This window comes from Gavia stellata, chromosome 7, assembly GCF_030936135.1.
Source record: "Gavia stellata isolate bGavSte3 chromosome 7, bGavSte3.hap2, whole genome shotgun sequence".
NCBI classification, from domain to species: Eukaryota; Metazoa; Chordata; class Aves; order Gaviiformes; family Gaviidae; genus Gavia; species Gavia stellata.
Window position 1 is genome coordinate 9,234,202 of NC_082600.1, and position 26,203 is coordinate 9,260,404.

At 42.9% G+C, this 26,203-nt stretch overlaps 1 protein-coding gene across 1 annotated transcript in view; it reads left to right on the top strand.

Moving 5' to 3' along the window:
* Positions 1-26,203, top strand: part of SYNE2 (spectrin repeat containing nuclear envelope protein 2) — a 177,613-nt gene that overhangs the window by 114,525 nt on the left and 36,885 nt on the right. Inside the window, exons 82-99 of the mRNA XM_059819247.1 lie at positions 601-733; positions 1,652-1,834; positions 2,285-2,431; positions 4,119-4,295; positions 6,099-6,254; positions 7,861-8,010; positions 10,392-10,562; positions 12,482-12,615; positions 12,925-13,129; positions 15,163-15,342; positions 16,827-16,955; positions 17,517-17,671; positions 18,018-18,165; positions 19,388-19,482; positions 20,845-21,079; positions 22,490-22,684; positions 23,442-23,567; positions 25,553-25,708. Of these exons, the coding sequence (XP_059675230.1) occupies positions 601-733; positions 1,652-1,834; positions 2,285-2,431; positions 4,119-4,295; positions 6,099-6,254; positions 7,861-8,010; positions 10,392-10,562; positions 12,482-12,615; positions 12,925-13,129; positions 15,163-15,342; positions 16,827-16,955; positions 17,517-17,671; positions 18,018-18,165; positions 19,388-19,482; positions 20,845-21,079; positions 22,490-22,684; positions 23,442-23,567; positions 25,553-25,708 (2,875 nt within the window). The remainder of the gene's footprint in view (positions 1-600; positions 734-1,651; positions 1,835-2,284; positions 2,432-4,118; positions 4,296-6,098; positions 6,255-7,860; positions 8,011-10,391; positions 10,563-12,481; positions 12,616-12,924; positions 13,130-15,162; positions 15,343-16,826; positions 16,956-17,516; positions 17,672-18,017; positions 18,166-19,387; positions 19,483-20,844; positions 21,080-22,489; positions 22,685-23,441; positions 23,568-25,552; positions 25,709-26,203) is intronic.

Consider the following 26,203-nt stretch of genomic DNA (forward strand, 5'->3'; position numbering starts at 1 on the left):
TGTGTTTTGAAGCTCTCCGAAGGGGGAAGACCCAAGCATGCTCAATGCTTTCACATGTCCCAGGCGAACTGTCAATGCAGTCCCAGCAGTCAGGTGGAGACAGTTTGGGGGCTCTACAACCCGGTCCACCAGCTGATGCAGCAAGCTCAGCTCTCCCTGCCCCTGGTCTGTGTAGTCTGAACTCAGGCTGGCTGGACCATTAGTGTGGACAGAGCATGCCGGTGCTTGTTGGTATTTACCCCTGCTGTGTATTCTGCACTGTATCTTGCAGTGTGCACAGTCTCTTCTGGTGGTTTTGACCTCCAGCAAAGCTCTTTTCACCCACGTGAGCTTGTCCTGGCAACTGCTGGGTGAATAGAGAAAGAGGATGTTTTCAGGGAGAGCAGACCAGCTGACAGGAACAGTCTCGTGTGTACCTCCAGCAGAACTGCTGTGTTGGCACATCGATCCATGCTGTAGCCGTGCTTCTGCAGGGTTATGTAGCAGCATAGGTGCCAGAATAGCACACGCCTCCTCAGAGAGGACAACTTGGAGGGCAAGAAATGTATCCTAGATTCAGCTAGGAGATGTATGTTTGTGTGTTTTGTTTCCTCCTTGTAGCTACAACAGAGACTCAGAGGAATTAATGAAATGGCTGGATTCTGCTCAGCAGAGAATGAATTTTTGGAAGGAGCAGTCTCTCAACGTGTCACAAGATCTTCCCACCATCAGGGATAACATCAACAGCTTGTTTGTAAGTCATTTCTCCTGCCAGGTTTAGATAAGACATTGTGACTTCCAGTGAAAATGACCCATTTGAGTGGTTTTTGTATTTGCCGTGACCCAGAAGCTGCCCACATAATATAGCACTGAATGGCTGTGTGCCCCACAGCCACCCCATGATCTGTGTGGGGAACCATGAGGATGGGAGGCCACCAAAGACCTTCCTTCAGGTTGCAAGGCCAGCCAGAGTGCATAAATCAGAACGGAATCCTCCCATAATGAGCTCCTAACTGCAACACATCACAGCCCAGCCAGGATCACATATGCACCTACAGCATAATAGCATGGTTTCTGTCTTGCTCCTGATGCCAAATACCAGATACAGCAGTTCAGCCAAGCTCATGGGGCACTTACCAACTGAATCTGGAGTGTGGGCTCAGGGAGCAGGGGTGAAGACAGCAGGGCTGTGAAGATGGTGAGCCAAAGTCAGGGAAGAGAAACATGCTGAATTGCATTTCATGTCTTTGCCTGCCCCTCGGTGCTGTGCTCCCCTCATATGACTAGCCAGGAGGTTCAGCGCCAATGTGAGGCTTGACAGGATGAGTCTTGCACAGTGCGAAAGCAAAGCATTGTGAAGGTTGGACTGGTAGGTGTGAGCTGACCAGAGACTCAAGGACTGGGGTTGCTCCCTGGACCACTGTGTGAAGTGGGGATGGGGATATTCACAATCCTTGTGGAGCAAAAGGTGGTATTCAGCATTGTGTCAAGCTGGGCAGAAAAAGGCCTTACCTGCTGCCAGAACATGTTGAGTTTAGCTTTTCTGAACTTTGCAAACTTAGTAAAATCTGTTTGTTAAGGCAGTTCATCCTGTGACTGAAAACCTAGTTTGTCGTCTTTATTTAAATATATATATATTTACCCTCTCTTAAATTTCTCCCATGTACCTCAGACATTCTCTAAGGAAGTTGATGAAAAATCATCCCTGAAGTCATCTGTGGTGAGCACTGCCAACCAGCTCTTTCACGTGAAGCAAGCTGATACTGCAGCACTTAGGTCATCTTTGGCAAAGTTTGAGCAAAAATGGGGAGAACTGGTTATACAGCTCCCAGCCATCCAAGAAAAGCTTCACCAGGTGAGGAGAAACTCTGCTGCCATCTCTCAGTTCAAGCTAAATAATTACTTGAAAATGTTGCTGCTGGGATTCAGTTGGCTGCTCCATAAGTCCCCCAAAGCCCCTCTTTCCTAATTAGGTGTCTGTCTTGCTTTCAGAATATCCCCAATATTGTACCGCAGTTTAATTATTGCAGTGTTCTTCCTGGGCTGTTTTTCACGTATCTATCATCTTCACATATTTATATGAAAGTCTGTTACAATTAGAAAGAATTTTATTTCAAATTTCTGAATTCTCAAACTTTTCTTAATTTAACTCATTTGCTCCTCTGGAGCACAGGGCTCACTTTCAAGTTCATACTCCGATAATTGCAATTATAGTGCCTGAGCCTTTCTAAAAATACAGATGTCATCTTCCTTGATATTTCTAACAAGCAGAGTGTAGGGGATTCATTATATGCTTTACCCCCAGCTTCAGATGGAAAAACTTTCATCACGGGAAGCTATTGCTGAACTAATGACCTGGCTGGACCATGTGGAACAACAGCAGGGACATGAGGAGCCAATAAATTCACAACGTAGTGCTGCCCAAGTCAGAAGCCTCCTTCAGAAGTACAAGGTAAAAGGGAAGCTGTAAGTCCAGGCCTTCTGCAAGGTGTTTGGCTGTAACAAGGATGGAAACAGCCTACAGGCACTGTCATATCTTTCCCCTTGCTCTCCGGAGGGTTCCTCGAATGGTCTCAAAGGTGTCTTAAAATCTTCATTTATAAAAACCTTTTGCTTCCATGCCGCACAAAAACACTGCCTGCCCTGCAATACAGCTACTGCCTGCTGTGCTATAACCTCCTTTTCCCCATGCTGTCCCATCTGTCTCGCTTGTTCTCTCTCTCTTACAGTTAGATTATAAAATGTGTAGAGCAGGAAAGCTTTGCTTCCTTAGGAAGATAGACTCTGTGTTTGTGCTGTGTTTTAGTCTGCCTTTTCAACAAGGAGTACTTCATAATTTTGAACCTCCATAGCCAGAATCCATTTAACTAGAAAAGAGGGGTTTTGAATATTATGTTTCATCAAAAGAGATAACCTGCTAGGAAAGAGGGACAAGATGTACAAGATGTACATCCCTGCAGAGAGAGAGGCTGCAGCAGACTCTTGGCCATGTTGAGATGCTAAAGCACCAATGGCAGAGGCTGATTGCCCCAGCCACAGGAAGGATTCAAGCCATGCTTGTACCTCCATAGATGCCAGCGAGCCCAACCTCAGGGCATGAATCCCTACAGAGCCATATTTTGCTCTGCCTTTGCAGAGCTCCCAAGCAGTGCTCTGGGCTCAGACAGGATGACAGTTCTCAGTCTGCAGCTGCAGTTCTCAGGCACTTTGGTACTGCACATAAGGCAAGTGCCAGTGTAAGCATTTCCTTCAGAGTGCCTTAGTAGAGCAGATATATAAAACATTTTGGTCTATATTAGTTGGATTTGGAAGTTGGAACATGTAGGTGAGGTGCTATTTTTAACCCTTTGGATACTTAGAGATCGGTTTGTATATGTGCCTTCTGCACTTGTCAGCAATGTGGGGATGTGTATGTTGAGAAGAAAGCTGGGATGAGGGTCGTGAATTCCTACAGGGAAGCAGCTATGGCTTCAGTACCTCTACTGTGGTATTCCCTGGTGGCTTTTTTCTGGGTACTACTAGATACAATGAGGAGCCCTTTCCTTCCCTCTTCTCCTAAGACCTTCTGAAATAAAAAGGCATTCCCTTATATTGTTCTCACTTTGCATGTAGTTTCTCATTCATCTCTGTGGGCAAGGACACTGCTGCTGGAGGACACTTTTTCCTCCCAGATACTCTGATACTCTATTCTGATACCAGATACTTTGATAAAGGAGCCCAAGCTCTTGTCTGCACTTGTCTGTGAGTCACAGGAGTGTGGGAGGGCCTCAGTCTTAGCCTAATCTGGGCCCATGGCAGTGTGATGGTATTTTCCAATGGATAAAGTACTGGGTTTGGTACCCCTAGGTTTTATTCCCTGCTCCAGCACTAGCCTGTTCTTACCTTGAGCTACCCACGTAATGACAGTGATTTTCTGCAAAAGTTTCAGTGAATGGAAATAGCTACACAAATACAGAATGGTAAAAATTGAGAATTATTCCTACAGCCAAGTCTCTTTCAGAAAAATATTTTAGGCCATTGTTGAGAATAAACAGTGAATGACCCATAACTATGCCTTGAAGCACCATTGGAACTGATCAGATTAAAACTGCCAAACTAATTGTTTTACTTTTTTTTTTCTTTTTTTTTTTCCCCTCCAGGAATATATGATGGAAATGAACTTTAAACAGTGGATGGTAGATTTTGTTAACCAGTCACTCTTGCAGATGAGCACTTGTGATGTAGAAAGCAAGCGGTATGAAAGGACAGAATTTGCCGAGTGTCTTGGAGAGATGAACCTGCGGTGGCACAGGCTGCAGGCATCTCTGAACAGAAAGGTTTGACTGAGTTCTCATTGCTTTCTCTCTCGCAACTCTGATCTTGCCTGTGCCAGTGCTCTGTATTTTGCAAGCAGCCTTTCTCCCTGAGTTTGAACACAGTGAGACTCCCTGCGCTCTCTGCTGTCTGTCCATCCTGCTGTCTCATGGGCAGCCTATGGAGCAGTCTCTTAGCACATCAACTATCAGGTGGTGGCCAGGCATCCAAAACTCAGCAAGGTCTGGGAGGGTAAACTCTCCTGTAACTTCCAGGGAGGGAAAATAGACAAAATCTGCTCTTCATGACAGCCTCAGATTTACCCTAGTTGACTATTAGGTGGAAAAAATAAGATTCCTCATATGAAGAAAATACAGTCAGTGACATGTCAACAAAGAAGACCTATATTGAGAAAACTATGAAAAAGGAAGAATTCAGGGTAGTGTCTGCAGTGGGAGCTGTTAGTGAAATCTGTTGAAGCTTTGGGGTGCTGTGAAAGTTGGGGCATTTAAAACTTCATGGGAAAAAACACTGGATGGTTTGTGGAAAGGAGGGGTGCTACACTGCTTGGTACAAACAGCCAGGCCCTGCTCAGCAAACACAGCACCAAAAAAGCAAACAACCCCTCCACATGCCATACGATGGGAATGAGAAATAGGGATATATTAAGCTACCACCTGTCTTCCTGTTGTAGCAGTTGGATTTGCCAAAAAAGTAATTATTAAGTAAGTAGTGTTGACAGCCATATTCAGACGGGGACATATGACCCTGCTGGAAAAGGCATAGCAGGGATCTGTTCCCAGCCCTGCTCCAGCCCTCCTGGGTCACTGGAAATGGGTTACTCTGTGTCTGTGTCCTCCTTCTGCAGTAATGAAATATGCTTTCCCAATGGAGTGCTTTGAAGATCAGCAGCTGATAGGCAAATTCTACATGTAGACTAACTATACCAGCACATCATCTGTGTATCTCTGTAGAAAATCTGTTTCAGACAGTGCCTCAGAATTACTTTGCTCTAGTGAGGCTAGAAATAATCTATGCATCCAGAATTAGATGCTGGTGCTTGTGTGCCCCAGTGCCCAGAAAAGCTAGTGTGCCTCATGTGATACGGAGAAGACCAGGGGAAGGGTTAGCATCCCAAAATGCAAACATGAGGCTGCTGGAACGAGTCCCTCTACCAGCACATTCCTCTTTCATCTCTGTGTCTCTCCCCACCTTACAGGGCTTTGGGAGAAGCTGCCCTCCCTGAATCCAGATACAAAGACAGCTGATCGAACAGAAAATTCCCCAATTTTTCTGACTCAGAAAGTCTTCCAGAAACATTTTCAAGTGGAAAATTCAGTTCCTGCACAGTTGAAAATTTCCATGATGAAATTTCAATTTTGTGGGGGAAAAAAGTTATCTTCTCTAACCATTTTCAAGAAACTGCATGCTAAGATTTAATGGATCCTAAGATTTAATGGATCCTCAGGGCCAAAATTGAAGATAGGAGACTTGAGGTCCCTTGCTTTTTAGTAACTGTTGGTGGGTTTTAGGGAGAATAAGGTTTTCAGACTCCCTGTGAATGTGCCTATGTAGCCGAGGGTCCTCCAACTTGTCAGGGCTGCAGGTTGCCAGCTCCAGAACCCACACTGCCTTGTTTCCTTCCCAGGGAAAATGTCAGCTCCTAAAAATCCAGTAAAACTTTGTAGCTTTTACTTTCAAAATATTTTCTCTAAATAGTATTTTCAATGTAAATAATGTAATCTTAAATTTTGTCATGGAAGGGGGAGCCCTGTTTCTGCCCACCTCTAGGTTTAAGTAAGTTAAAATAGTTCTGTAACTTTCAGATACAAGACCTGGAACACGTATTGGAGGATATTACTGAAAATGAGAACAAAGCACAGACTCTACGCAACTGGCTAGAAGCTCAGAGTGATCGACTGAGATCTTTACAAACCCCGGCAAGTCTGATCTCTGCACAGAACACATTAGATGACTGCAAGGTAAAGCATTATAAGTGTGATATTATTGTAAAAAAACCTATGTAGCTCTTTGATGAATCCAGACTAACGAACTGCACAGATTTTAACAGAAAAAAATGTAAAGGAAGTTGGCATTTGCTAGAAGAATACGACAATGTAATTTTACTTAAAGCATGTTAGGTTCAGGTGATGAAGAGTCAGATCCACTTTCAATGTGAATTGCTATTTTATGATTTTTTTCCTCCAATTGAAGATGCATCTGCTGTTGTTCGGTGGTATTTGGAGTGTTGTGAAACAATATTGTAGATCTTGTTCTGAGATGCCTCCAAGAGAAGTAATTCTCAGTTCAGCACAGCCATGGCAAAAGCTATCTATTCCATTAGTTTGAAGAGTTCTGTGGTGGCAGTGTCGTGGAAACTACACAGTCCCATTTTGAAAAATAGCAACTCTCTATACTCCAGCCCTAGAATGCAGTCTCTCTGCACCAGCCTCAAGAATCTGGGTGTACTTTGGTTTTGTTGTGTTTTTCTAGGCATCAGCTCCCTCAAAATTAGTACAGGTGCAGCCAGCTAATAATTGGCTCCTATTACTCTGACAGTCTGCTGTTTTCATTCAGTACAGTGTTCCCTCTCTCTTTTTTAACATGGAATATTTGTTCTTTCATTGCCATGGTTACATGTCTCTCTCTTCTAGTAGGCTGCTTTTATTGCCTAGAGTGCTCTGTTACACACCAAGTTACTCGTCTCTCTGAAGCACTCTGAAACATATCGAGGGGCCAGAATGGAAGAAAGACACAGGGTTTCTTTGACTAAAACACTAACCTGCTCACAGCAAGGTAGAATGCTAGGATGCAGGAGGCTAAAATGTTTCGTTAAAATTAATTTGCTCAATAAAAACGAAGTCCAAACTTGAAAATGTTTTGGGGACAGCAAGTGGGGGGAAAAAAGGTCATGGTTTTAAGCATAGTATTATACAAAAATGTTACGACACTCAGTTGTGACGAACTTACTGCTGAGCCTTTCCCAGCATGTCAAGACTGGCTTATAATCTTGCTGACTGTGTTACGGGGGAAGTTATTCTTCCAGGCATCTTCATTGATTTCAGTGGGGTTTCTCCCATGGGAGAAAGCCTCTGACTAAGAGGACAAGCTGAAAATAACTTTCTAGAAGTTGTTAGGATGTCAGGGACTCTCGTATTGCAAAATCAGTTCCTACCTTACCTTTGCTGGAGCAGAGGAGGACCCAAATGCTAACCTGCCTAAGGAAAGGTTCAGCTGTATTAATAGAAGAACTTTTTGCATCTGGAGAAGTCCAAAGAGGCCTGCATGACAGCTGAGGAATTAGCTCCTGATGATTTCCTTCCCAAGCATGATGTCCAGTGCTCATGCCGACACTAAATGGACTGATTCTAGCTCTACCTGCAGGACACTGTCTAAAGCAGCCACTGTCATTTTGAATTCCTGTAAAGCAGTTGTTTGTATCAGAGTTGAAATGGTTGTGGTGTTGCATGGCTGAAGAATTACACAGAATTGGTTTTAAAGAAGGAATGTTTATCCAAGCTCCTCACACAGCAGGTCTCATTAAAAGAACTTACTTATCTTCCTTTTTTTTTTTCTTTTTTCATTTAGGAGCTAGAAAATCAACTCACAACTAAATCTAAAACTCTTGATGAGCTCAAACAGAGTTTGGCTTTGAATGGTAGCACAGAACAAACCCCAGAAGCTCTGTCTCTCAGGATAACTGAACTGTGTGAAATGGTGGACAGCATTGTAAGCCAGGTAAAAGCTTTGTTTGCATTCAGATTTCCTCCAGTACATGTTCTTACCAGCAGTGTTACTAATCTTCTTCATGGGATGGCAGGAACTGGTACAAAAAAGATGCAAAGTATTACTTACTCTTAATCTTAACCTTCCTAAGAACTTCCTTTTAAGTCTGTACCATAACATAAATGAATGTATCTCCAAGGTTGAGAGAGAAAAAAAAGTCTGATCTCAAAGTAGTTTGAATACAGGGGGAGGAGGGACAGACCCCCATCTGCAGTTTATAGAATAAAGAAATAGCACTGCTATTTTTCTGCCAAGTTGAAAATGGAAACCTTAAACTCTCTTACTCGATCTGCTTCTCTTTCATATCCTGGTCTTTCTCCCCTGTAGTACGCTGGTGGAAGCTGCCAACTCCTGCCCCATTCTCACTGTAGCTTTTCCACCTCCCAATTACTCTTCCGTCCACCCACCTGGATGGCTATCGCTGTCTTCAAATCCTGTGTAGTTTCCAGTTGCTTCAAGGGGTGTCTGGCAGATTGGTTTCCCATACAAATTGACTCCCCAGCAGTTTGCATTTATAGTTAAATTATCTTTATACTTGGAACTGATCTTTTTTATCTAGATGTAATTGATAGGTGCAGAAGATATAATAATGAGGATATTTATGGATTTAAATTTGTGATAATAAATAACCGTGTACTGTAGAGGATTATATGTGATGCAGTGATTGTGTTTATAGTTAAGATTCCCTTAAACTTTATATTATAAATGCCTTGCTTTTGTTCCTCAAAACTTTGTGAAACCTGACCCCTTTCACTTGAACTCTTCCACATGAGGTGTCGGTCCAGGATGGGTCTGCAGCTTCTTGTTTTAGATTTCAACAAAAATGATGTGGCTGTTTCTTACCAAGAAAGCAGAGAATTTTTGTGTGTGTACATGATGAAAGTTTTTTCCTTCCACTGTAGAGCTGGGGATTGAAATTGGCAGGATTGACAGCCTAGTGCTTTTTTCTTCTTGCAGTCGCCATGGGTCACATTAATTTTAGTATTTTTATGACTTAAGAATCGAACTTACAAACTGCAGAATGTTCTCACAGCCTAGTTGTCTGCATGTGCAATGAAACACTGAGTGCGGCTTTCTTCCCACGGGTGACTGCTCTCAGCAGAGCCACGCTGTGATTTCAAATATAGGTCTAAGGAGACGTGATACCTTGATTGTATTGTCCATAGGTTGATCTCAAGACTGTGAGTCTGTGGCCCAGAGACATTTCATGAGCACGATGTCTTTCCATCTTCCTTGTGTGGGCACTAATTAGCTGCAGGCTACAAAAAGCAATTAGAGATTCCTCCCACCTATATCATGATTCAGTTGAGAATAGGGATGATTAATCCATCTACTCCTGCGTGCCTGGAACTAGGATACTAGGATACAATGATCCATGCAGTCTTACTTAGCATGCACTACGGTGTAGAAAAGTCTTCATCTTCTATTGTGTGGATGCATAGTCAGAACTGAAATCTGGCATCTGGCTTTGCCAGGTCCCATGGAGACAGGCTTGTTTGCTTGCCTGATTTTCATGCTCTTCTCAAAGCATCTGGTACTGGCATGACTGAAAATAGATATTGAACTAGACGAATATTTTGCCTAACTCGGGACATGCCTTATGTACTTACCTGATACAGAAGGATAAAAATGACAGATCACACTGAAGAAGGACTGTGGTTTTGTGTTTGCAATGTCTAGGAGTATGTGGCAAATGGAAACCATGCTTGCCCCCATATAGATTGAATGACTGTAATAATGAAAGAGACATAGAAAACAAAGAGGATATCCATCACTTAATTTTATATGAGAACGTGAAGTCCCTAGACTGTGATTCAGATGGGCCTGCATTATTAGAGCACAATGGCATAAGAGGGATGATAGCTCTCCAGAGAATTGTAGTAGCATCTTCTTCCATACAAACCAATTTCTGTTCAAATTTTCATTAAAAGGAAACTTGATCTCTGGATCAAACTGTCTGCTTCTCAAGAAGATTAAAGCTCTCAACTTCCTACCACTTCAGGTTGATTTTGGCAGGAAGGAATAAGCCGTTCATTATTTTAGTACTTTTTACCTTTTGGGGCATTCTGGAGTTGTGGCTGACAGAATAATGCTACCTTGAACTCTGGTTAAATTTTTATTTCCAGAAAATTCTTATACTTCACTCTAAATACCATTTACTGCTTAGTTTGAAGCCTGCACAATTCCTTACCAAGTAGGAAAATACTCCAACTTGTGAAATTCTTGTGGATTGTCATGGAGTGAGCATTGAGCTTAGATTTTTAAGTCAATTTAAAGGTGATTTCTATGTCAGGAGTACCCAAGAAATAGTAACAAAAGTAGTTCATTTGCAGGTTGCACAGTTGAAGACCTCAATGCAGTCAATACTGGAACAGTGGAGAGTGTATGACGAAGTTTATGCAGAAGTCAGCCTGATGACGACAAGATATTTATACTGCGTAGACCAGTGCAAACCTTCTGTGGTGTCACTGGAAGCTTTGAAAAACCAGGTCAAAACTCTCCAGGTAAATCTGCTGAAGTTGTCCTATTCCTGTACTTCCTTCTGTGCCTTTAAACAAACAAACTCCGCTGAAAAAAAGACAGAAAAATTTATCTGAGCAACTTCGTCTTTATTATAGTACCATTGAAGTCAGTGGAATATCTTTTTGTTTACCTCCAGAGGCACTGAGGACTATTTTTAGACTTCTTACTTTATTTAGCACGTAAGTTCAACTTCAGTGCAATTTAGGCACCAAGACTCAAGAGAGAAGTACAGGTCAGCTGCTACCATGTCTGCCTTACTGTGGGCTACCAGAGCCTCTGTTTTGGATTGCAAAGATCCCTTGACGTTTTAGTCCTCTGCACATGCTGGAAGGCATCCCCATATGAAGCACCAGGTCCTCGTGCTCCCTTGCACTAGAGTCCAGATGGACATGTGCACTCCACCACCATCCCTCATGCTAATGTCTACTCAGTCCATGTCTAATCCACATGGACAGCAGGAAGTTTGGCTGAAAATACAGCTGGCAAAGGAAAACCTAATGCCATCGCTGTATGTGCCTAAAGGTTACTCACCGTTCAGGTGAAAGATGGTTCTCGGCTCATTGGTTGAAAGGAAATTTACCCCTTCACTTGCGCGGAAGGGTAAATTACGGGAAATGCCCTGCCATAAGGCTGTAGCATAACCTGGAAGGAGATGCCTGTGCATCGATGCTGGGACTCAGTGCAGAAATGAAGGGGACCTGGGAGAAAATTGGCAAAGGGACCATGTCTCTAGATCTGTGATTTGAACGCTCCGCTCGGGATACTATGTCCCAGCCACTGTGCCGGTGACCACTGACACATTTTGCATTAAAGCATTATTTGCTTTAAAGCATCTTTCCACATACAAACAGCACTGGAGTCAAGGTCCAGGACCCAGGATTCCCCTTCCCAAAAGCTGTGGCTTAGGTTCGGTGGGTGCAGCATCCCTGGGTCAGAGCAGGGGGATCCCCGAGCCTGGCACTCCCGATTCCTCCAGCGCAAAGTCAACTGTTCAGTTGCCCTCCAGAGAGCTGGAGTTTCCTCTGCAGCCTCTGAATGAGGCTGGGCATAAATGCTGGGTGTAAACTCTCTGGATCGTCCTGCTGCTCTGCTTGACTATTACAGAGTCGAAGTGGGGCATCTAGAGTAGGCAGTCAGGCTGGCCCTGGGTCCGAACGTTTTACAGACATGGCTAAAATCCCCTTACCTGGCTTTAAATGAGTGTTGAACGGCTGTGTAAACACTCCCTGTTTCAGTGCAAATAAGCCCTGTTTTGGTTTATTTTCAAGTTACATCAGAAGTGGTGCAGGCCAGTCTGAGGCTGTGAATGCCAGGTACGTGTCCCTTGGCAGTAAACCCTGCATAAGCGCTTTCCATCCTCACCTGGGGACACGTAATAAATGGAAGGAACTGGGCACCTTCTTAGCTCCTTCCTTCCATCGCCCTCTTCATTGTTGATCTGGATCAGTTCACAGATACGATCCATGGCAGGGTTCCATAATTGCCTCTATCAGGAGGGGGAACGCACAGCCGGGGACAGAGGTTGTCAAGCTAACTTTACTGCCAGTAGAAATTTCCCTGAAACAGTGGCTTAAAATAAAAGCATCTTTGGTTTCTAGTGAATTAATTTAATCAGTTCAAGGCTGTGGGTTTGTTAAATGAGCTGTTTCTTTAAGAGCAAATAAATGACCTCAGTTTAAAATAGGCCTCCTGAATGATTTTTTAACTTGGACCATTTCACCTCTCTTTTAGCTTCCTAATTCTTAGGATCAGGTGTTACATTTTTTTCACAAACATTTTAATCTGTGCTGCAAACGTGTGGCATTATTGCTACCCTATCCCTACCAATCAATAGGGGAAGCTATACTTAGGTCCTTAGGTCATTCATCCCCACAACTAATTGCAATAATCTATTTTGCAGTCTCTTCAAGATGAATCAGAGAACAGTGAAGAAAGTTGGGCCAAGCTCCAGGCTGCTACCAGTAACCTGAAGAAGAATTGCTCTCCCTCCTTTGCTGAGATTATTGAACAGAAGTGCACGGAGGCACACGCTAGGTAAGCTTGCGAAAAAGACACCCAGTTATTAGTATTTAAAAAAAAAAAGTTGCTGAGGCAGGACTTGAATGTCTGTCAGATTTTTAAATCTATATTAATACAACTCACCTGTCTAAGGGTACCTGTGTGAGGAGTAGCTGATACTACCTTTTTTGTGATGGATCACAGAGCACAAAACGGTGCAGTCTCAGTGGGCTTTCAGTAACATGGGTATGAATGCAAAGAAGCTCCCACAGGAATCCTACACCAAATCATATTCTGGAGGAGAATCTACTAGGAAAATGCTCTTACCCTTTGATATGTTGGCAGGTGGAACTCAGTAAATGAAGACATCACGGATCAACTGCGGGCAGCGCAAGCAACCCTGCAGCTTTGGGAGCCCTTTGATACTTTATGCACTGAGGCAGCAGCCAAGTTACAACAGCACAGAGAGCAAAGCACTCACCTCTTGGATGCTCACATGCCTGAGGATAACATGATAGAAACCCTGAAGCAGAGGATACAGGATATAAAGGTACATGAATATGTTTCTGCTGCCTGGTACAAACCAGGATTTATTTTTGAGAAACAAATCAAAAGAACGCCTTCTTCCCCTCTCCTCCGCCAAATCCAGTTAGTGGAAAACATAAAATCTGTGAGTTTTTTCCATTAACAGACACCTTTGTATTTCCTTTGAATACTTTGACCAGATCCTGAGACCAAACCAAACTAGAGTTAGCATAGGATAAGAAGAGAGCAGAAGGGAGCAATCATATTCCATCTCTGCCCCTTTCTGCTCTATACAAAGAATCAGGCCTGTGTTGGAAGGAATAATGAAACCAAAAATTATTTGCTTTATGGGACACTGCTTGGGAGGAGAGATAAAATCTACTAGAACAATAGCTGGGGAAAAAAGACAAGTTTTCCAGAACACAGGACCATCTTGAGGTCTTCTGCAGCCCTCAAATTGGTTTTATTTGGGTTTGGTACTTTTTTTGGCCTGGTCTGAAAAGTTCAGAGATTTCTGAGCTCATTAGATTATTCTAAAAGCTTCTGATTTAGGCAAATGAGATCTCATGCTGAGACCACAGGATACATTTGACTCTCTCAGGCAGCAAAGCTGTCATTAGGTTCTGACATTTTTGGTTTCTTCAGACTGCAATAAAGAAATATAATAATCCTTATTTCAGGACACAGCGATGATTCATCATGCTTTATGAACCTCTAGCCACATATTGGAAGAAGTCCAAAGTACTCCATTTTGCATGTGGCCAATTAAGAAACTTTACATTATGGGAAAGAGAACTCATGTATTTCTTCCCATGTCAGAAAAAACTGAGAGCAGCAAAACTTAGACTAAAACTTTTTCACCTTCTTCTGATCTATTAATGACATAAATTCATCAGTATATCAGCAAAAAGGCATCACATTTTCTGAAATTTTGGGGAAGAGTTTTGCGTCTGCTAAGCAAGGCGTGACCACTAGAGTGCCATTAGCCCTGTAGATCCTGTCCTGGTATGTGTGGTTGGACACAGAATTTATTGTGTTTCATGAAAGTGGTGAGTTAGAAGAATGGGAATCAGTGATATGGCATATGAGTTACATGTATTTGAAAATACATGTGCATTACAAAACTGTATTTTAATCTCTCTAATCTTTTCCTCTAGTATATATTAGGAAAGATTATGGTTTTGTGGAACTCTTGTCACCACAATAAATAAAAATAAAGTGCTGTACATAGAGTAAGAAATCAAAATGGATTATTTACTAAATGGCTGCCACTACTAGTGGCAGTTTACAGTATGATCCATTCTAAAGACAGGGGTTAGGAGCTAAGATCCATTTTGCTTTTTAGGGAAACATGTCTGCTCTTTGCTATCAATCAGAAGTCTTTGTTCATTACTCACAGAAAAGACAATATACAGTGGCAAATTCCACGGGGTTTCATGGCTAAAAGTAAATGACAGTTCTAGAAATAGGTACGTTTCAAGATGACATCTTGCCATTCCTTGTCCAGGTCAAAAAAAAAAAAAAAAAAAAAATCAAGTGCATTGAACAAGTATAAAATTACTCCCTTTGTTCTTGTACTGCCTTTAGAGTTTAATTTTATAGCATCATTGCTATAGTAAAGGGAAACAAATAAAACCAAAACCGTAGTCCTCGGTCATTAAGGGATCCAAAGTACTGGTATGTTTGTAACGTAATAGCATTTCTCACCTGCAGCATGGGCCAGTTTCTCCATGTGCTAGCGTAAATTCAATCTGTAGAGAGGCATACTCTGATTTCTCTCCCTAATCTCCTCTTTAGCTGTAGTATCCTACTGCCTGAAGTCACTGGTGTTCTATTGAACTTTGAACTGTGCCTTTCCTGGCGCTAGAGTCAATGGATGCAATTCCCGTTATCCTCCAAGTAAAAGACTGAAGCTTTCACCATAGCTGTATTTGGCTCCTGGAGGAGATCAACAAAAAGAGCTTAGTTACAGCAACAAAAGATACTAAATGAAAGCGGCATGTGAATGACGATCTGATTCATTTGCTGACTTTTTTTTCTTTCCCCTTCTCTCATCAGAATTTACAGCATGGCCTTCAAGACATAGCAGAATGCCGTACCCAGATTTCTTTGCTGGCTGATCAGATAAAACAGCAGGCTGGGACAGCTGCACAAGCCATTCTGTTGGAGAAGCTGCAGCCGCTCCAGAGAGCATCCTATCTGGAAAAGATGTTGCAGAGGAAGTTAGATGAATTTGAGGTGTGTTTTTGAGTATTAAATTAGCTGTCAGTGTGCAGTAACTTCTTCACTGAAGCCCTGTATGACCTACCTTCTTCACTAGAGCCCTGTAGTTCTTAAATTGAAATGGAATTTCAGTAAAATAAAGCTTGACAGTATGATCAACTATGTAAAGAAATAATACATGAAGCCAGAGGGGACAGACGGAGGAAGGGTTTCGCCCTTCTTACCTGCTTGTGTTGCTCTAACAAGCCTTTGTTAAGTGGGCTTATTACAGTCAAGCAGTACGGGACCCTCAGATGATTACAAGTTAGGAAACATATTTTTATTCTATGAACTTCGAAGTAAGTTGTAAACTTTCTCAGCTCTGCCTTGGAAAAAAAACCTAAGGCCTTCAGTTTGCTTTGATAAGAGCACACGCAATGTATTTAAAACCAATCAGAAAACTGTGGTTATTTGATGTAATTTTGAAGACCAGATTCACATGCCTGTTCAGGCCGAGTAGGGAGGGACCTGGATCCAGGTTTCCCTATATGATCCTCTGCTCGCAGGAGTGCTGTGGGTTTGACTTCCCCCTCTGCACAACTATTCCTGAGAAAACTTCCAAGCAAATGTACTGCTGTACATTTACTGATGTAAAACTAGTCTGTTCCTGTGAAAAAAGTATGGTTTCAATGAATTGTTCTGTTCTAAAGTAAACCCAAATTCATCAGGAAATTTTCAGCCAGCTCTATTTATGACTCCATCTACCAGCACAGTTCAATGGCTGGAAGTCAGATATCTTTGTGAAGGTAACAGATTTCTCATATTCCCTGTGAACTTCTTGCTCCATGAAAAATTTCATTTCTGCACAGTCATTTTCTCTGGTGTAACCCTGTGGCATTACCACAGAACTGTCCCTCTCCCCACACCGATTTTTGCCATTCATTCCTTATAAAAATGTTGTTATTTCAGTGTTCTTAGAGATGCGGAGCTTAATTCTTGCAAGAAAGAAAAAGCTTCCCTAGTGCTCTTCTCTCTGACCCAAAGAAACCAACCTAGTGAATAAAAATGTTGAATTCCAGCCGTAGTTATTTCTCTCCACAAGATCTCATGTAAGCTGCACAGCCTCAGCTGTAGGCACAGGGGAGCAGGCCCTGTGTGTAGCTCAAAAGAAGCTCATTTTCACAAATTTCTTCCCTCTGATAAACTAAGTTTTGACTTTCCAATTTCACAGTAAATCGAACAGCCCAAAGCTACAAAAAGGTATTGCGGATGCCCCTATTCCTGCCATAAATATGGATCTCTCAGGATTTAGAGATTCAGTTTCTTGCTGTCTGCTTTGGCTTAAATTTTCCCCTCATCCAGTGCAAAAACCAAAAAAGTTCACTTAGTGAGTTATAAACACATTGGAATTTGGATTTAACATCTGTTTGTTTTCCTGATGATACTGCTTGTGCTCCTTTTTGTATACCAAATATGTCTATTAAATCATAATTAATGTAAATATGCAATATTCACCCTAGTTCAATCTTCTACAACTGGAGGATTTCAACAACTGCCTTGAAACACTGGAGGGTCATGTCAAGAATTGCACAGATGCCTTCGATAGCCTCTGTCTAGAGGGAGAAACAGACAACTCGGAATTGCTCATGGTATGTTTGGATTCCCAAGTACAAAAAGATACATACTCAGGATTTAAGTGTCCGTAGGATACCGGGTCTTGCCTACTTCAAGAAACTCTTTGTGTCCTAAGTATCGTATTTATAGCACTTCCATCAGAGTAATTATAATCTCATCCAAGACACAAAAAGCAATTATTTAAGTTCATAAAAACTCTAGATATGCATTGCAGGCCAAACGCCTGCATGGAGGGAAGGAAAGTCACATAGATTTAGGGTTGATGGGAGATCCTTTTCCCCAGCTTTGCTCTGGAGCTACCCTGTTGTCCTCAGTGTAGGGTACAAAGGAAATCTGCAAGTACCAGCTCTTGAGCATCTGTTCAGTACTGTTGGAAAAAGGGGCCCTGTGTAAGGGAATTGTGACTTTTTTGTTTCCTGTATTATTTGAAGTTAACAGAGAAATGTTGGAATTTTTGGGGTTCAGCATTTTGGATGCATCACGTTCAGATGCTTCCTACAGAAGAGGCTTCTATATTTCTTTGAAATAAAAGAAAGGCAGTATTTTTTGCAATTAATTTATTTTTTTACTTCCAGAATCACACACTGGAGCTTGCTGCACTTTCTCCAAGCATAGGAAGTTTGAATGAAGCAAGCATTAAGCTGCCACTCAGTGACTTCACCCTGAAGAAAATGCAGAGCCTGACTCGGCAATGGAGTCAGAAAACAGCAACTGCTCTGGAACACTGCAGGTCCAAAATGCAAACAAAAAATCACTACTAACCATTTCCTTTTCTGTGAGGAAAATCAAAACCAAATGAAAGCATGGGAAGTCTTGCAATCTGTTCTCAGCTTTCTCAGTGGCTTTCCAAGTTGAATTCCTGCCTTTTCAAATTACTCCAGATTATTCAGTGGCTATTTGTATTCCAAGTCACCTGAAGCAAAAATCTGGATGTTCATAGGTGAAGAAGGTAGCAAAGTGCCAAGCAAAACCCTGCTATGTTAGTGTGACTAACCTTCACATTAGACCATATGCAAACATATCTAGAAAACCAACCACCAACACAAAAGTTTCTGATGATTTCTTTTGTTTTACAGTGTGCTTGAGGGAACTCAAAATGATGAAAAGAAGTTCATTCAGAAATGTGAAAACTGGATGAAATTCCTAGAAAAAATGAAAGAGGCCTTAAAAACAAATATTCCAGGACGGTTTGAAGAACTGCAGGAGCAACAGAGAGTATATGAGGTAAAGCTAACTCTACAAATGGAAACATTCTCTTGAATGGTGAAGGAGGGGGGGATCACTAGAAAATACTGTGCCTTTTGAAAGTAGGTCTGGGCAGAGTTTTACAGAGCTTTTCACTCTTGAAATGTGGCAGTGTAGTTATTCAGAGGAAAACTTCAAAATGTGAAAATCCTTTTCCAAAATGGATGGATCCCTTTTCGCAGGGATCGGACCTTTAGGAATGGGTCCTCAAGTGTTGCGTCATGGAAGTCTTAGATTTCTCCAGCCCTGAGGTTACTTGCCTGTCTGCCTGTCCCAGAGCACTGAAGCCTGTGGCAACTAGCTGGGCAGTTTGCTGGCAATCTGGCAGGAACCTTACCAGTTTCCGGAAGAACTGCATTTAAAACCAAATGTTTTCACAGCATATTTCTGTTTTGACGAGTTGTAAGATTTTGGTGGAAATCCGTTTCGCTGGAATTTTTCCAAACACTTGCTATTTGTTATAGAGAAATAGTGCTTCACATATGTATAAGAGCATCCATTCAGAGGAGAACGTACATTGCATGCTAGCAGTAGCATGTGGATGCAATTCTAAGCAAAGGGTCTATCTATAGACTTTGTCCTAGTGGCAGGAGGATGGAAAACCAACCAAAATACAGGGGGGGGGGGGAGGAAAAGTGGTAAATGCTAAACATCTGTTAGGGTGGGACTTGGGCTGCCACAGTGAACCAGAGCTTCACACTACCCAAAGTACTGCTGCTAATTCCATGGGGTGTTAAGTTTCTCCATGTTAGTGGTATTCATTAGTGTCCACATAAAGTTATTTGCACTCTTTTACTTAGACCTCTCCAACTCATTCATTGCAATGAAATTATTTATAGAATAACTTTCACTCATTGTGATAAAGAGTGAATTCACTCTTATATGTAGCTTTTTTATACCTTTTCTGTGGGTTTCTGTCTAGATTGCATTTCTCACTTATAAGTCCAGCAAACTTTAGGCTTCAGGTTACCTGAAACATACAACTCCTGGTGGGTTCTGCTATCACATATGTGCAAATTCCTCCTGGGATCCAAAAAGTGTGGAAACTTTTAGGATGCATTTGACACTAGCACTTGAAAATAATACAGCTTTCAGCATTTAAAATTAAATAAATGCTGTCACTCTAGAGGAGCAGAACCAGCTTTCATAGCAAAGGTTGTTCAGTGAATAGTTAAAACTGTTGTCCTCATGGTATTTTCAGATGCTGCAAACTGAGATTTCCATAAATCAGCAGACATTTAATTCTATCATAGCAAAAGTTCTACTCTTCTTGGAATCCGGAGAAGCAGAGAAAAGGTAATCTATTTGTTTTTCTCCCTATGATCTTGGTAATTCAGTGGATATGCTCTCTCCTTTGGAGTTGGTATTGAATCTTTGCTCTCATGAGGACATAAACCCAAATTCTTGACTGGGTTCACTCCTTAAATAACTCCCTGGCACATTTTGCAAAAGTGTGAGGAGGTGCAATGAGAAAGAAACACAGGTGCCCTGGCCAGACTGCATTTTGGATAGTAACTGGATGTTCTGCCTAACAAAAATAATTGCTCCTGAACAGGAGGCTTCCTTGTATACTGCTAGCCCGCAGTCTTTGAAACTCTAACTGTGGTTAAGAAGCTACCTTCTTACAGAGGGTAATGAGGATGCTGCATATGAAGGATCCTTTCTCTCTTCCTAGACCTCTCTACTTTTTGAAGTGCAGAGGTGTGAGACTATCCACGTTGCCCCTGGCACGCATGACAGGGCATTGAGTCATCCCACGAAACCCAAAACATATGGTAGCTAAGCCTGTTTTTTATCAGTATGATCTTATACTTTTCTCTTAATCAATGTAAGTGAGAAGCAGCAAGTAGTATTTGTGAGCAGACGTTCCACTGCCTCAGGCATTTCTGCTGTGAACACATTACGCCTCTGCCAGAGCTTGCTGCTTCCAGAGAGTTGGCAGGACAGTGTGTGCGCTCCCCTCAGCCACTTCAGTACGAAGTCCATAGCTTGGCTTAAAGCTGCCAGGGAAGGTAAGGCTAAACTAAGGAAAGCTGCTGGATTTTTGTGTTGAAGCTAGGCCCACAAACACAGGTGTTTGTGTGAGAGCTAATCTGGGGGCCATGACCTCCTTCAGAGGAGCAGAATTGATAGATGGAGATTGTCTTAACCACTCCAGACAGATCTGCTGGATCATCTAACCATGTTGTAGGAGAGGCCAAAAAACCGCTTGAATGGGTTCAGTAATAACACAGAGCCTTTTCACTTTGCAGTTAGGTCCCTCTGCTGTAGGATACAATGATGGTTGAACTCATCTTACAGCCTGCTAAAAGCACAGATCAGTTTTGTAGCATAATCCAAGATCTTGTCTCACTTGCATTGACCTTCTTCTTCAGACAAGTGCATATTGGTTTTGTGATTTCTCTACTATATATGTTGCTATGCCACAATAGCAAGAATGACTTGCATTATCCATTCTTGTATCACGTAAAAGTTTTTTTGGATTGCTTAAAAGATGGAATACAGAGAGCAGGGCGGAGCTTAGGGCTGCATAAAGCTTTTTGCATAGTTGGGTATTGTAATTGGAATATAATATTACAAATGGAAATCCATCAGAATTATTGTAAAATGCAGCCTTGAGATCAAAGTATATTAACACTCAACACTTGTCATCTTCAGAACAGAGTTTATTTCCAAGCTCACATTGCTGAAAGAGCAGTGGCAGAATGTTATCCGGATGGTTCAGCAGAGGAAGAAAGATATCGATGGACTCGTGAGCCAGTGGCAGCTTTTCAGGAGTTCCCTGCGGAGTCTGAGCAGATTTCTTGCTGATACAAACAGCTTCCTCATAGCTGTGAAGAGCCAGGACTGCTATAGTCTTTACCAGCTTAGAAATCTAATTCATGATTTCAAGGTACTGTATTTATTTCTCACAAATCTAAAATCTGTGTTTTTTCTCAGACTGAAACAACTTCTATCCAGTAAGGTGAAAAGCTTTAAAATCACATGGTTTTTGGGGAAAAACAATTGCTGACGGTTTTTCTTAAAGCTGAGCACAGATGAGAAAACAGTGACATTGTGAAAGGCTCATTATACTGGGAAACTTCCTGGTCAACGTTGTCATTTAGTAGCCTTGTATGCTTTAAAAATATTACTGATAGGAACACGGAAATGCAGGGTGCCAGGGAGATAAGGCAGGAACCCTGGTCTGCAGGTACCCTCTAGCTCCGTGTGCACCTTCTTGAGATGGCTGCTGAATGCAGGCCTTGCAGTTTGCCTGAAGGAAGCAGGCAAGACAGGCCATGTGGGTCCTGTGTGTGCAGGGATGGGCAGGAGGTGCCAGGAGCAGAGGCTAAAGCACTTGCAAGGGGGTCTGTCCTTGGAGCCACCACTCCAGGATGCACAGACCTAGGCAGCAGTTCTGCAGGGTAGCAAGTTCTGCATTTTACATGCAGTGGAAAAAAATATTTTCTTTGTTAATTTTGGGTATCTTGGGTTTCCATTTAGTTATGCACCTCTTTGTTTTATAAGAAAGTAAAAACAAGCAGTGAACTTGATGGTTGCTCAAGGCAATCTAAAACCTTTCAAAAATACATTCTTGAATGCTATTTGCATGGTCCAAGATTTATTGTGTTCCCACACACCTAATGTTGATGGATTAACACATTACCAGTATTCCATTTGGCGCTTGCCCTATTTATTTCATCTCTATTTTTACCTACTATGTAAAGATGATATTCAGTAGATTTTCCAAGTTAGTACTCATGCTTTTCCTTAATGACAAAAGCCAAAAAGTCTTCTCCCTCCTACTCCAAATTGCCCTTCCTTCCTGCTGTTGTTTTACAGAAAGAAACAATGATCATATCTCCTTGTATAATAGACCAACTTGAGTTGTAGGCAAATTATTGATGGCTTACTTCACTTGGGGTATGTCATGATTAACAGAGCTGTTATCTCTGACAAAATTTGTCTTAGTTGTTGATGCTAGAGGTGCTAACAGAACTTAAACTGGTTTTTTATTCAGAATAACTCAGACAACTGAATTTCCATCTTTTTGTAACTGCTGCACTTTCACTCCCTAGGTTCAGTCTGTGAAAAGCTATTGTAGAGTTTTATAGATGAGAAGGAATCTGATTTTTCTGAAATTAAAAAAGCAAATAGGAGAAGATCTAGTCATTATTCTTTCATGAATGTGAGCAAACTAGTGCCTTGTAACTCCCTTTGTGAGTCTTCCCTTCTTACCAAGTGAAATGCAAGGAGTGGGCTTCTAAAGCTTGCTAAGAACAGCTTAGAAACTTAATTTTTTTTTTTTTTTCTTTTAAAGAGTAAGGCAGTGATTCTTCAGAGGTGGCAAGCCATGTACTCCTTAATCATCGATGTCGGGGAGAAGTTACGCACTGTCTCCGATCCCGAGACCAATGCTGTTCTCCAGGAGGAGCTCAGCCAGTTACAGCAGAGTTGGGGGGACACCCAGGTCCAGCTGGAGAAGAAGAAGGTGCAGCTCAGCGGCACCCTACAGGTAGATGATGCCCTCCCCGGGGAGGAGCGGCACCTGCTTCTCTGGCTTTGGGTCTCGAGAACTTCACTGCCCCACCGTCCCCAGGGCTGAGCTCTGTAGCACAGGGCAAATGCTGAGCTGCTGCTTGCTGCAGAGGGCCTCTGAGGGAAGTGCCTATCATGTGCCATCTGGGCTTGTGGGAAGCTAAAACTGCGGTCCCCTGAGTCTCCAAAGGAAAACGGGGTTGGCATCCATTTGTTGCTACAATGGATGTTCCCGCTCTGATTGTTCTCGTGTTCCCTGTGGCCTGGAGCTCTCTCCTGCTTCAGACCGTGAAGCCTGAGCTACAATTTCGCTTAGAGGGAGTTTGCATGACTCGTTGCTTCTCCTTTTGTTGCACCTCTAAACAGAAGGATAGGTCATATTTATTTCCTTAGAGCAATAAATTTGCTTTCATGGCTAGACAGCATATAGGTATGTCTTAAAATTGAATACTGTCATCAATACAATCCCCAGGCCAAAAACTATGCAAACAGTATTAGCATAAATGCTCTGTAAGACAAACCTTAAATACAAGAGAGGGTGCAAGTTCTTCTGTAAATCCATGCACCAAATTCTTGTGGATGCTGCAATGTATCGACCAGAAAATCCAAATAACCAGAGCACAAGATTAATTTCAGTGGGTTGAAGAGGCTATTTTGTAACATATCCCTACCGCACAGTATGTCATGATCAAGTATCTTAACCTTTTATAACTTCCTTGGGTCTCCTTGAGCAGAGTTGGGACTGCTGTGAAAAGCAAACCAAGGAATTAGAAAGCATGCTGCGAGAGCTGAAGGAGAAAGTGAAAGATCCACTTCCAGTTGAACATGAAGAGCTCTACAAAGCCAAGGAACACATTAAGGTATTTAACAGCCATATTGTATTTAAATAGATGTAGTCTTTGCACAACACCTGATCCCTGTAAAATCAGTTTTCTCTCTTACCTGCTCTTCAGTGACACTGAATTGCTCTCCTTTATACCATCCTGATTGCTGCTAATCTGCAAAGTCCAGCTGACCAAAAAGAAGAATAGTAGTGTTTGGATTTTTTTTTCGTGCTTCTGCTCCCTTTCCACAGTCTGAATTTATAAAATAAGCAGTTCCTCAAGCAAAAGGGAAGAAACTCCCTGGTCTCAGCTCAATTGGCTGCTCTCCATTAGGCTGAGGCACGGCTGTCTCCCTTTTTGTTTTCCAATCCATTTTGGACAGGTAGCTCCTCAGGCGAGAGACCTTGTAAGACTGCAAAGCACCATGCACACCTGCGGGATCTGAGAATAATTAAAGGGAAGGAAAATTAAGAGTAAGGGAGTGGCAAAAGCCCTTGCAGCCCATAGTGCACCATGAAAACTAAATGGCAAGGAAAGCATTGCCAAGGGATAGGAGACATTTTGTCTGGACTGGTCAGTCTTTCATCATCCTTTTATGAACTGAATTGTTGACCTATGTAGTGGGAGCAAATAAGCTTATTAATGAGCCAAGGCTTTGAACTCATTATCAGCTGTCTGAAATCTTCTTTGTGAGTGCTGGCTGCCTTTCCCACGGCAGCAGTCTTGCTGTAGCCCTGAATTATTTGTGAGATGGCAGCACAGCTCCTGCCTCTTATTCCCGTAAGAGAAATTCAGCCGCAGAGGCATCAGGGTCAGATAGTGCCAGTGCAGTTGCTGCTCTTGGGTGTCACAGTATAATAAAATAAAGGACCAAACTGGCGTGGGGGAGAAGGGACCTCCTTTCCTTTCCCTTCATTTCACTCTTCTGTGGAATAAAGCTGTTTTGCTCTCAGGCCTGGTCCTTACACAAGGCTAGCAAAGTCCCATGAAATTCCATCATTTGCTCCATTAATGCAGGGATTCAACCCTTGTTAAGATATATAAGTGCATGGGTGCACATTCATAGGGAGCAATTTGTTGTGAGCTCAGGTAAAGTTTAGTCTCAGGTTTGTCTGGGTTTTTTCCTTCAGTGTTGAAGCAGATCAATTTTTTTTTTTTTATGATTTAGGTAAGTGACTGGATCAAAAGACCTGTGAAGATGCTCGCAGGGCTTGGACCCAGCACATTTCTCCTGATACAAACACTCACAATTTTTTTCCCTTTAAAATGAGACAAATCGGATCCTTTGCAAGAGCTGTTTTCGTTAGAGGAGCCAGTGACACTTCCCAGCAACTGCCTTGCGAAATGGGACCTGGTACCTCGGGTGCAGAGTATCGTGTTTCCCAGCTGCACGCTGGGTGTCTCTGCCATTTAGGTGACAATTTTAACACCGATAAGGAAAATGCATAACCTTGTTATAAAGGGAAAGGGGAGTCGGGGGAACAAAGCAGAAGAGAGAGTGTGTTTCTGTGAATGAGCAGTTTAAAAGCTCCACATTTCTGACCAATCTGATGAAGTGCCTGGGAAATCATTCCTTAGAGAAGGGAACCAATTTTATTTCTTCAGCATTTAAATAAACAACCTGAAATTGGAACAAATGCAGGTGGAGAGCAACTTGGCCGAAATAATAAAAAAAACCCCCAGAACAGAAAACCCAACTAAGTGGGCATGTTCCTGGATGTGAGACCCCGAAGGCTGCCCTGGAGCCGGGGGAGCTGCAGGGGGTCAGGCAGCGCCTCGGCCCTTCTGGGTGCGGTGAGGCTGCTGCTGCACCAGTCCACCAGCAGCAGCTCTGCCCTGGGCTCCAGCGGGCTCCCAGGCAGGCCCTGAGCCAACGCACGGCCACCCCGTCCCGCTCAGCGGGAGAGCGCTGCGCATTCCCCTCCTCTCCTCCCCCACAGGCCGGGCAGGGGATTAACGAGCAGGTTTGGAAAGCAGAGGAGCTTAGTGCCAAGGCTTGGTCTGGGTGCGTTCCCATGCAGGAGCTGGAGCAGGCGCTGGCAGACTGGGCCCACGACATGAAGGAGCTGCGGGCCATGAAGGTGGAGCTGGCTCACTGCATCCTCGGCGAGGACATGGTGGTGCTCAAGGAGCAAGTGGAACACTTGCACAGGCAGTGGGAAGAGCTCTGCTTGCGCGTAAGTCTGCCGCCTCCCCTGGGGTTTTATCCCGGGATACTCACAGGGCCTGGCAGGGAAGGGGGAGCGGGTGAGCAGATGGGATTTCGCTCGGGGCTGGGTGGGGATGGGGCTTCTCCTGCTGCAAGCCAGGGCTGAAGTTTGCCCTTTGTTTCCTGGACACAGACTGCTGAGAATTGGGCTTTTTTGCAAACCCTTTGTAACCAGTGAGTGCCTGAATTGCACAGAGCTCAGATGCGCCTGTTTACTGCAATGGGTGGCTTTGTTCTGGGCTGCCAAAGGGAGGGCGGAGAGGGATAGACAGGGGAATTGCCCGAGGGCGTGAAGCAGGGAAAGGAAGGGGGAGGTCTTTGCAAGCTGATGTGAAAAAAAAAATGCCGGGAGAGTTGATAAAGAAAACTTAAATGTGTTCAAATGCTGACTCCCTGGGTTTAAACACATTAAGAACTGACTTTTCTGTAGCAGTAAAATATTGTGAAACATTTGCATTCTTTG